This window comes from Urocampus carinirostris, chromosome 13 (genome assembly GCF_059441175.1).
Source record: "Urocampus carinirostris isolate Australia breed hairy pipefish chromosome 13, RoL_Ucar_1.0, whole genome shotgun sequence".
NCBI lineage: Eukaryota > Metazoa > Chordata > Actinopteri > Syngnathiformes > Syngnathidae > Urocampus > Urocampus carinirostris.
In genome coordinates this window covers 26,435,371-26,447,978 of record NC_142361.1, presented here as the reverse complement: position 1 = coordinate 26,447,978, position 12,608 = coordinate 26,435,371, and the positions used below count along the sequence as shown (strand labels likewise).

The 12,608-nt window shown below is 38.6% G+C and overlaps 1 protein-coding gene across 4 annotated transcripts in view; it reads right to left on the bottom strand.

Moving 5' to 3' along the window:
- Positions 1-12,608, bottom strand: part of hmgcll1 (3-hydroxymethyl-3-methylglutaryl-CoA lyase like 1) — a 45,708-nt gene that overhangs the window by 5,771 nt on the left and 27,329 nt on the right. For all 4 annotated transcript variants that reach the window (XM_088351965.1, XM_088351966.1, XM_088351964.1 and 1 more), the window contains exon 8: positions 1,318-1,443. In XM_088351965.1, coding sequence (XP_088208091.1) covers positions 1,318-1,443 — 126 coding nt within the window. The remainder of the gene's footprint in view (positions 1-1,317; positions 1,444-12,608) is intronic.

Genomic DNA, 12,608 nt, shown 5'->3' with positions numbered 1-12,608 from the left:
TTCTGAGACAGTCCTATTTACATTTACTCTAGGTAACATTTTTAAACGTCTTTGGACTCATATGTTACACAATAAATCAAGACGTAGGAAGGCTTGGTCAATAAATAACTGGTTTGGCCTATCCCTAAACAAATGTATCAGTGTGTGTTCCACTATATAGCCAGAGATTTACAGCAAATAAGACATCAATTAATAAATACACACAATAACTTCGGTTCAGTTATTGTACTTTCTGCGTTAGCATGTATTAAAAATGAATATGAAGTATGAAGAAATCAATGTCAGAAAACAAAACAGGTGCTTGAAATGCAACTCGAGCTGTAGATGCAACTTATTTACCAGGACACAAATGCATAAATATTCATTATAGCAGGTATGTCAAACATATGGCTCACAGGCCAGACTCGGATGATTTAATCCGGCTCGCCATAAATGTCTGAGTATGTCAAAAAAAGAAGCAAGCCTGTAGGTCACTTCTATCAAAAGTTATTATTCTTAAAATAAATGCAAACAAATGCTCCCTCTTTGGCACTGGAGGGCAGTAAAGGATACACTCTCAGCTTTACTAGGACGAGCCTAGTAGTTTGATCTAATGTAGTCTAATTTCATTGCCCATGCACTGCTCAAAACTTTATTTTGTATTCCTTTTTTAAATCGTTTCAACCCAATATGATAATTTAGGCAAAACGTACATATTTCAGAGCCCTCCCTTAAGTTTGTATAGTGTGGTAAGTTGGTTCAGGTGCAAAACTGCATTCACTCAACAGTTAAAATAAACCAATTTATTCAATTTGTTTTGCTTAAAAAATCCCTGATTTATGATTCTAATATGTAGGGTCGGGTACTTAAGTAGGCATTATACTGAAAAACTACAGTAAGCTAAGAATTTTTTGTTTTGTTTTTACCGATCTTGTCCACCTGAGAACAGATGATTAGATGTCCCCAGAGCCAAACTGAGTTTGACATCCTGGCCTTAAATACATTTTCTCGACATAAATGGTCAATTTTGACCAATTCTGGTGTTGTACCTCCTAAATAAAGAAAAGAAAATAAGTCATAAGCACTCCATCCACCTTGTAGTGAAAATTTTCCACCAGCAGAGGTAGAGATTGTTAAATAAATACTCCATGGGTCAGGGCAACCAATCGTGTGGGCGCATGAACTTGTGCAAAACCACTGCTGTTATAAAATAAACACTGACAGAAAAGTATGTTTGCAGAGCCATATGTTTATGTAAACGGAGATTGCATGAGTCGGGCCCCTGTGCTTGGATTGCGGACACATAAATTACAGCCGGTTTCGTACTTGCACACTCACCGTGTGGATGCCCATTCCGTGGAGCATGTAGAGAACATCTTCTGTGGAAACATTGCCAGAAGAACCTTCAGCGTACGGGCAGCCACCCAGACCTGCCACTGCGGAGTCGACCACACGAACGCCCATCTGCAAGACCACAACAGCGGTCGGCCGTCAGGGCATACAAGGCCTTCTCTGCCGGCCTAAAAAATATCTGAATAATATGATCTTAATTATATTTAGTCCATGAATACTTAATAAATAATTCCAAATAATAGTCTGTCAGCTTACTTAATTCCTTTCCCCTGGTTTTGCTGCTTCCAGATGTTTGTTTTCAAATTTAAGCATTTAATCAATGACATTTCAGGCATTCCTTGTCGCCACTGTCAGAAATCTACCCATAGGCCTTCACAATCAGTTCTTTAGGCCCTGAGCCATAAAATAAGTGACAATAAAGCTGTTGGGTAAGCCAGTCAGATTCTGAGTTGGCAAGCCAGAACCTTCTAGTGGGCATAGGAAAACGTTGGCAGTTTCACAAACTGGTTAGGGGGGTGGTCCCTGAAGTATCACAAAAAAGTGAAGAAAAATACAGTACTGTATCCCCGTGTCCACTTTTTCTGTCGAAAAGAAAATTTCAGCCTTAAAACAAATAAAAACGTATGCCTTGGACACAACAGGACAGCATTAGCTTGGAGTTAGAAAACCACGTCTTGATGAACCTGAAATGCACATATAATCTGTCATGAACCGAAACAAGATGAGAACCCAAATGCGTGACGTTTCTCACACAAGCTTTTTATTTACAGGAAATGGGGAGTCATGCACGTTAGGCAGCAGTCTGGCGTGGAATGACAGGATTGATATCGAAACAGGATATCGAAATCAAACAGGACAAAATAGACGGGAACAAAAACTGAAAAGAATAATAAATGGGACAAAAATAGACGGGAACGAGTCGAAACCCACGTCTTGCGGGGCAGAGGTTTGTTGACGGACTAAGAAAGGGAGAGTGAGAGCACTGAGCTTAAATAGAAGGGAAGCTAATCTGTCAAGGAACTGCAGCTGGCGCCTCACGGGCCAGGCCAATTGGGTGCCATGGCAACTTTGACATAATCAATACAACAGAGTAATCGAAATCTTCTTGGAGAAAGAAAGGTGAATGGATTTTGTGCACAAATAAAAAGGCTTTTTTGTGAGTAAAATGTGGCTATATTCCTACATAATATTGCAATTTTACGACGTCATTCTTGATGTTTTTTTTATATGCTTGGCAGCTGTAGCTGCTGTAAATATTTTATAGCCATAAAATGTATTGAGGGTTGGATTGATTCAGACGTAACACCCCTCAAGGCTTAAGTGTGAAATACATGGCCCGCCACTGGACCACGATACAATAGAAGTCCATTTCTTTCCTTCAGTGCACGCTCCATTACATCCATTTTCTCTAAACATTGCATTTTTCAAGGCGCTGCATGTCGTTTATGATGTCAAGAATACAAAGAAGACGCTGACCGTGTAATCACGCAATTTATTCGGACTTTGGCCACTGCAAATATTGCTTGTAAACAAAGCAGTAGAACAATTGGTACGTTTATATGCAGGCGATAATCAGATTGGAAACAGACTTTCACCAGTATTCCGGTTGCATACCTACCCACAATGACTCTCTAGGCGTTAGACTACCAAAAAAAACGTGGATGGAAACTAATATTGCTGCTCTGTTTTAAAGCGGGACAAAGTATTTGTGCGTGAAAAAACTTCTCAGATGATCACATTAGATTTCCGTTTTGGTAAAAGTTTGCTACTTTCGGTTTTGTACATGCATGTTCTTTTTTTTTATTTTTAATATTCCTGAGAGAGATTGTGTTCAGCACATTAATATAGAGTGCTCTATTAAAATCTGCCGCTTTTTATGTCAAAAGGTTGATATGTATGTGATTAGGTAAAGCCAAGTAAACATGTAAAATAATCCAATTATGGTTTAAGTCCGACTGTGAGTTTTCCGGTTGAAATGATTAGGTTAGTCCTGAGCAGCACGGCAGCGGAGTGGTTAGCGTTTATGTCGAATTTGCATGTTCTCCCCAATCTGGGATTTTCATTTGTCACTCGGCATGTAAATGATTTATTTGGATTGCTCCAGAAATCCAAAATTCAGTTTCCAATTCAATTGTTGCCTACATGGAAACGTAAACATTGAGATCTATATTACCTTTTTGCTACATTGCTAAAGGGACAATGTTACAATTTTGAGATGTATCACTGCTTATATTTAGCCATGTCTGTTTAAGTTCTACATTTATAACTCCTTCATTTATTCACTCAAAATTTTACAGTTTCAACCATTATTCCAGTTGTGTTTTATTTTGGAGCCACTAGTGGCCTTGAAGGTCATCATATTAGTATAGTACTTGTTAGAACCATTTCGGACAAAGGCTTGTTGTTCAGTGGAAATTTCCATTCCACCTTTAAGTATGGGTTTTGATTCTGCCTTCAGACCGCCAATTTTAGTATAAAAACGATTTTGCCAGCATATTTGTGATTTTCTAAGACCATTGTCTTTAGCTAATCTATGCCCTGTAGATTTTGTATACAAAACTTTCAAAGAATCTGCTCATTTCTCCATTTTTATAACTTACCCGGCTTGCTACCTTGAATCAAACGAACGTGTGAAAGAAGAAAAAGACGATTTACAACAACTACTCATTTAATTTACACCAATGAACTTTGCATGGAATTTGTATAAACCTTTGATGGTGTAGCACATGTTAATGTTGTGGCAGAATTCCATTTTGCAAAGGAAATGATGAGACAATGCCGGATCATGTGAACTGAATACTATGCTTTAATTCAATTATTCACAGTGACAGTTATCTGATAACGCTTCGGCGTAGGCTTTGGTATCTGGCATGTGGGCTGTATGGCGTTATCTTCTATTTGTGCATCAAAGGTTGCCTTCACAATGCCCCCCTTCGCTCCAGGGGCCGGCCAGACCAGAGCCACCAGGTCATCTCACACCTCGCATTTCGTTTGAAAAAGGCAGCGCGTTGACAATAGGCAAAAAAATATTTATCTGGCAACATCTAAACAAGCAGCACATGACCAAATCCTGGCCTGCACACAACCAAATAGGTTATGACCCAGTCCCAGCTTAAAAAGCAACCAGAGAACCGTGCTGCCCAGCGCCCGAGCCTAATCGAGACAGTGGCCAACTCAGTGGGACCCCAAAAAAGCCTCCAGCCACCCACAGCCAACAATTGTTTCATAACACGGCATTCCGTGGTCCTTGTCCTGACCAGGTCTCCAGCCTTGAGGGTCCCTCACATCTCCACCGTCAAGGAAATCCTTCACCTTCATCGAACTATAACCATAGTCTCGTGGTACCAGGTATTGGTGTTGGTGTGACGTTAACTGGGAATTTACAATAACGTAATAATTAAGCCAACATTGATTTCTATATAAATGGTGCCAGTTAAGATTCCAACTTTCTTTGTTTCATTTTCTTATACCTGTTTTGTTTTGTGTAGTTTTCAAGTTTCTTCAGTAGAGAGTAAAAGAAAACCCCATAAATCCGAGTGTGTGTGAGTCTAGATTAATGGTGGATGTTGAACTAAAAAATATTTCACTTAAAGCTGTGTGTAAACACTCTTCAAAATAACTAAAAATGGTTCTTCATCCCTGTTCCCAATACAATGTTCTTAAAATGTATGTGGTGCCCCACAAAGGTGAGGTGTTTATTTTAATTGGTCAATAAAGTTTGGGTTAAAATAATCTATTGACTACCCAATTATGCTACAACAGTGGAAAAAATGGTCACGGAACATGTTAATATTAGAAGATGCATTGTAACATAAAGGTTTGCAGCAACATGCTATCATGGATTTCATTCGAGTCTAATCTACCTTGCTGTTTGGTGTCTGATTACACGATGAGAAATTTTCCATTTTTCTTTTATATCCCGACAAAGGCTTTGATTGCTTCAGCATGACTTTAGTGTCACATATTTAGAGATCGCAGTGGTCAAACGAGTAACAGGCTACTCAGCTGGGCATTCACCAAAGATAAACATGGCAATGATGAAATTGTTTATTCAATCAGTCAATCATGTCTTATTCATAAGACAAACTTTGCAAAAAAAAAGAAGCTATTTAAAGAGCCTTACAAAAGGTCTTTAAAAATCAAATCCTTGTGCCAAATGTCAACAATGGGACTAAGACAAACACACACACTGGATAAATATACCTAAAACATCCAAAGAAATTAAAAATAACATTGTAAATTTAGGTCTGTATGCTGGGTTTTACCTATTTTGACTTTTCTCCCGTACAATCTGAACTTTTAAAACTACACTGGAACGTTAAAGGCGTATTAAAAATGAAAAACTACAAAATAAAAGCACATTGACGTAATGACTAACGGGTAGCTAAAATATGGAGTTCCATAATAGCTGAAATGAAAAATTAAATGCAAAAATAAAAAAACATACATTATCGAAATAATTTGGGATATTTCCATGCGAAAATCGAATCAATGTACATTTGTATGGCACATTTCAGATGAAAAGAAAAACATTTCCTCATTCAACAACCTGGAACGCCAAAGACACACACATACAATGTTTTAAAAAAAATAAATACAATCATAGCACATTAGGAAATTGCATATTATATATGCAATACCGTTCAGAAGTTTGGGGGTTGCTGAGAAATGTCCTTATCTTTTAAGGATATGCACTATTTTCTTAAATGAAGAAAACATTAAATTAGGCAGAAATACATTTTTAACGTAGTACAGTAAATTACTATTTCAGCTGCAAATGTCTGTTTTTTAATACAATATCTACATGGGTGTAAAGAGGCCCATTTTCAGCAACCACCACTCCAGTGGTGTGGTCGTACATCGTGTTTGCAAATTGGCTAATGGATGATTGGAAAACCCTGGTGCAATGATGGTATCAAAGCTGACAACTGTTTAGCTGGTTGGAGAAGCTATAAAATATTCCTTTGAGTTGGTGACTATCCAGAGCATCACATTTGTGGGTGTGAATAAACTTTCAGAACGACCAGAAAAACATAACTATTCTTGTTGTGAGAAATGAAATTGCAGACAAACTCAAGGTCTCCTACTATGGTGTGTACTACTCCCTTTGGAGAACAGTACAAACAGGCTCTAACCAGAGTGGAAAGAGAAGTGGGAGGCACAACTAAGTGGGTGGACAGGAACATTGGAGTCTCTTGTTTGAGAAATAGACGCCTAACAGGTTCTCAACAAGCATGATGCCGTGAAGCCGGCCTTCAAGGCAGAGCGGCAATGAAAAAAAACACATCTAAGACTGGCCAGCAAGAGGAAGACATCCATCCATCCATTATCTGCACAACTTATACTCACTAGGGTCGCTGGAGTGCCGGAGCCCATCCCAGCCATCTTCGGGCAGTGGGCAGGGGACACCCTGAACTGGTTGACAGCCAGTCGCAGGACACACAGACAGACAACTCACTTGCTCATTCACACCTAGGGACAATTTGGACAGGCCAATTTACCTGACATGCAAATGTGAGAGGAAAACCGGAGTGCCCGGAGGAAACAAACAGGAAGAACATGCAAACTCCACACAGGAAGGTTTGATCCCATGACCTCAGAACTATGCCGCACACGCGCTAACCACTGCGCTGCCATGCTGCCCTGATACATTGATCAACAACACAAAAAATCCTAATGAACTTACATTATTTTATGCAGCAGATGATATTACCATGAAACAAGCCGAGTACAATATCCTGCTGAAACTAATTTTGATGACTAAAAAAAGACCTTCATTGTGTCTTGGGTTGAACTATTGGTCGTGATTTCCTGTTTGTCAAAACTGAGAAGACAGCCCAGTCAAATTTCAAGTCAAATATCAAACTGATATCCAAACATCAGAAACAATATACCGCAACTCTACAGAGGATAAATGGTGCAGATAATGGATGGATGGATGGATAGAAACAATATAATCAAAGAAAAGTGGAAACAATTAGTAAGAAAAATTAATTTTAACTGAATGAAAAAATTATGAATATATTGAAAATGTAAAAATGCTAAAAAAAAATTCATACGGCTTTAAAAAGTTGCTCTTTTTCTTAAAAGAGAACGAGTCTCTAGAGCCCCGAGGTGGTCCGTCAGACTGTTTCACAGACGAGGGTTGCAAAATTGGAAAGTCGTTGTGCATGTGTGTTCCGACTTAAGGAAAGACAAATAAACAGAGCCAGAGGATATCAGTGTCTGCGAGAGTTTAGAGGGCGGACGCAATTGTAAAAGATAAGAAGGGCCCGGATTAACAAGGATTCTAAAACTGAATCAAAGACACTCAAAACCGATCCAGAAACACATGAGGAATTTAAACAACTCCGGGTGTAAGGATGTATACAGTTCAATCTTTGTAGTGTATGTAGATTTACATCTGCTATTTGTCGAGTTTAGATAAAATGCTGGCCTGCTATTGGTTCACGTCAAGGCATCTGAAAACGCTGATATGCGATAGCCAGACCTACCTCCCACAATGCCTCATAAAAACTTTGGCGAATGAATACTGCCTATTTGTACTGTTTATCCGCTATAAGTCCCAAAGCTTGCAGTGATGCGAAACGGGGAAGCAAAAACATGATAACCATGGAATCAAAGACTGTGATTATCAATAAATATCAAGAAGACACACAAATTGCCACCCTTGCTTGATTACATGGCAGTTGCCAATCGACGATGGGGAATATGACTAAAAATAAGCAAGCAATTAAAGCACGGAAATCTTCTGAGGGCATCACAATCCTTCCAAGGGGAAGTTTAAAATACGATTTTATTTTTAATCCACAGTTGTCTTCTCTGTTTTCCTATGCATCCAACTGCAACTCCACTTGACCAGCTCATGTCACGTCACACCATAGGTAAATGGTGTATATTCATTTATAACGATCTTTTCTTCCTCATGCCATGAGGCTCTTTAACTCCACCCGGCAGAGTAAAGGCCCACATTAAACCACACCACCTACATTGGATATTACCGAATCTTACTGCAATATGTATTCTGTGTAGCAATATTTAGTTACTCTATATAACACGCTACAGTGGGCATTTGCACGTCACACTGGGTATTTGTAGATTGTATTCTTTTGGCTTAATTATTGTACTGTTCTCAGCTCAGGGATGCTGCTGGAAATGTGAATTTCCCTTCGGGGATGAATAAAGTATCTATCTATCTATCTATCTTTATTTATATACATGTATATTACACATAATCAGTACTTACAATTCATGCATTTGTTATTTTAATATTTTTAATGGGGTGCCAGGTGTTTGGAATGCATTAGCTATACATTACCATAAGTTTCTAACCCCCCCTATGCAGCAATTTCAATCTAGAATCCCCACTTGAGAAGGGATTAATGTCTTATTAAGGGGGTCTACAGTATTCGTCACACTTCCTTTTTCTTTAAAAAAATGCTATCTGGAGAACAATGGCCTACAAGATAAGACCTTGACATAACAAAACGTTAAAATGATTCCAAATATACATAGCATAAATAATATTCAGTTTCTACTGATGTAAATCCCTGCACAAAAACTCCATCTTCTGTTGAGACAGCATCGAGCTCCCCGCCAAGTCTGTGGCGGCGTTTCACAGCTGCTTTAAGAGTACTGCGGCGTTGAAAATGAGCAGGCACCAAAAGTCCCTCAATATGGCTTAGTCATCCTCTTTGTCGGGTCTGGCACGGGTGCCACATAGTAATAGCTTTGTCCGCATTCAATCCGGTAAGCGACGTTTCATATGGTTCTGATTCTGCCGGTTACTTGTGTTTTCACAGCATCCTTCTCTCGCTACACGGAGGAGACATTTTTGCCACGGTTAAGAGGGTGTCCACTTTCGCCGTTCCGTATACGAAGGAGTTATAATCTTTCTACACAAATGTGCCTTTGTTGCAAACTATAATCATTACTGTCATGGATTATTTCTTTCAGGATGTAAAATGCGCTAAGGAGTGTACTGGAGGTACTGTACATTTCCCTGCATAAATTGATAGAAAAAAAAATAAAAATAAATAATCAGAAAGTATGGTGAGAACCAGATGTAAGATCTTAAGTCGTGACTGAAATGTAATTATTACAATCCGGTTGGGCCTGGATTCTCTTTCGCAGACTTTCTTTTTTTATTATCCACCCATCATTGTTCTTCTCTGTTTCTCTGCCTCTCTCCATTAAAATGCCAGGCTAGATTCTTGAGGACGTACTACTGCTGTGGTATATAGCCCAATTTTTAAATTGTCAAAATGAGAAAAGGGAGACATGCGGTTGGAGGTTAGATAACATACAATCGAGGGACCGCCGATGTTGTATACAAATAAATGACTAAATATATATGCATTATCCAACACAAAGTGCCTGGATGAGCTGGTATATATAGCAAAAAAAGTACTTACACTCAAGGTCTGTATCCTGTTAATTCGAGCACATTGCCACATTTTTTCTACTTGATTCATTGATCAAACATTGTACTTGAATATTAAAAACAGAATAGGAAGCTATCTTTCAAGTTATGTCTGCTACCGCAGCATATGGAGTTGTCTGCCTTCACCCATTTTTTTCCCCAAAACACAACTTTACTTAATTGAAAAAAATAAACTTGTTTTTTAAGATGTTGAGTCGACAATTTTCTTGAGAGTAAATCCGAACCACATTGGCACGGTTAACACTACATTGTCTATTTTGGGACAAAATTTTGACAACATGGGATGGGCTACATGCAACATAATTTTGGATTTCTATTTTGGGACTGAATCAAGTGTATAACAGACAGTGTTGGGCACGTTATTATAAAAAGTAATTAGTAATACTTGTTCACTACTTCTTCCAAAAGGTAACTGAGTTAGCAACTGACTACTACTCTACAGTAAAAGTAACTAGTTACCAAGGAAAGTAACTATTTAAATAGTAGTTGTATGTCAAAGAATTTGGATTTTTCTGAGCATTCAAGTCAGTTGAATAGAAAAGAACAAATGGTAAATGGTCTGCATTTATATAGCGCTTTTGAAGTCAATGAAGACCTCCCAAAGCGCTTTACAATGTGCTTCACACTTACCCACAAACAGGTAGTTGAGTTATCGAACCTTGAATTTTTATTGCTTATCGCTAGCAACAGATTTATCCTATAAATATAAACAGTAAACAATATCATAAAATAAGAATCAGCAGTAAAGAATGTAAAGTGAGTTTAATCAAAGAAATCTAATTTGAATGGTCCGTTGCAGAGATGGGAATTCCAATCGGCTTGGCTCACTAAAAAGAGACGATTATTTTGTCTCCCAAATAGCTATTCAAGTTGTTTTTGTTGTTTAATCCATATACTGTATTACCTTTTATTAAGTACTATTATGAATTACTTAAAAGGGGGGAAATAAAGACAAATTAACACTTAAAGTTTAACACTGAAAAACACATGAAAACATAAACTAGGATATTTATGAATCTACAAAGAAAAATATATAATCTATACTAACCTTTGTTACACTCATAAAATTCAACAGCACAGAATGGATGAAAAAATGCATTTTTAACCAATTACAAGAGAAAAATAGGATCTCGGAAATGGACCGGCTCTCTATCGACTCATAGAGCAATTTCGTCCGCGAACGACGCAAGTCTGTCGCCGCATTCACCAAATTGCCTTTTCTTTCGGCGCATTACTGCATTCGTAATCGCTATCAAACTATATGGTAGGTGCTATTTTGAATGGTGACATGATCCCAAAGGAAGTGACGTAACAAACACAGAGGAGCGTGAAAGAACACGCCACTGAAAAGGTGTGCCAAGGGGTACGCGCGTCCTTTGGCGTTCTGCAGAGAATGTAATGCAACGCTTTTGACCGTCAGTCACTTTAACAGCGTGGTAACGGCAAAAAAAGTAATGAGTCAGATTGCCCCGTTATTGAAAAAATAACAGACAGTTAGGAAGCGGGGATGGACACAATGTGTAGGTAAGCTGAAACAAAGGAAGGCTAGCTCAAGAAAGGATAGATGTTAATAACAAAAGACAAGTACAAAATAACAAAAACAAACACGAGGTCTAAAAACAACTAGCAAATTGTCCAATTAAGAAATAAACCTGACGTGACAATGACCCAACCATATTTGGCGTTGGAGCCAGTCAATATGAGGAGCTGATATAATGAGGTGGAGGTGTGAACAATGACTAGGCACAGGTGAGCACCCTCCAGCCACTCCCCCCAGGTTGACGCCCTCTAGGGGAAAATGGAGTGCCGGATCCTGACAACAACGTCCAAAAAGGTCTTGTCTTTATTGTAACACCCACCTCTACTGTGGCAAATTGCCCATTATGTTGAAAAATATAAAAAATATTATCCTCTTAAGGCAACTGAAAGACAAAGGTTTGGACACATGGCTTCTAAATCTGTGCATGTTTACCAAAGCACAACTTTGAGTAATATTTAGCCTCTTTCATGTAGCTAAGTAGCTCAACTTTATTACAGAACCATCGCAAGGCATCTCCCCAGACGAAACGCAGTTCTTCACAAGCAAAGTTAAAAGCATCCTTAATATATCTCCGGCAGTTATAAACCAAAATTCCATTTTCTCGTTAGCAAAATGAGTAACTGGAGACTGTAACAGGTGACTTGGAACATCTGGTCCCCAGTGAATTACAATACGCTTACAGTGAACAACCATCTACGCTTACACTGATGATATTTTCGAGATCTTTTAATTAAGTCATTGTTTTTAAGAAGCATGTTTTTAAACGGGAAGAAAGTGAGAAGACATGTTGTAATGAAATTGGAACTTAAATCCATTCTCTGCAAGGCAGGCGTCCCGCCAGAGTAAATGTCTCATTATTGTTTTCTTTTCTGTTGATTTACTAACTTCTGCAATTCATCATCGTTACTTTTATTATTCTGCGCTTTTTTTTTTTGTTATCGCAAATAACACCGAATGTCTGGCGTCCATATGACATTTCAAGTGTTTTTTAATACTTAGAAGGCTCGCAACAAACAACTTTATTAGCATAACACAATGCTGACGTTGGAAGAAGAAGAACGAACGAGCAAATGAAAAACTTCTAACGCTTTGTCTTCAATCAAAGCCTCAGCGGTTTTCGGGATATTTTCCACATGTCCCGGCTATTATCATGAGAGTATTAAAAAGATGTTTTCCAGCTTCCGCGGCAAAGCCAGATGTCGGGAGGTCCCATGGGGAGAGAAAATTAACACATTGATACTCTCAGTGGCATCGGGTCATGGAGGACTTCCACCCTGCTGAGAGGGATCAAGC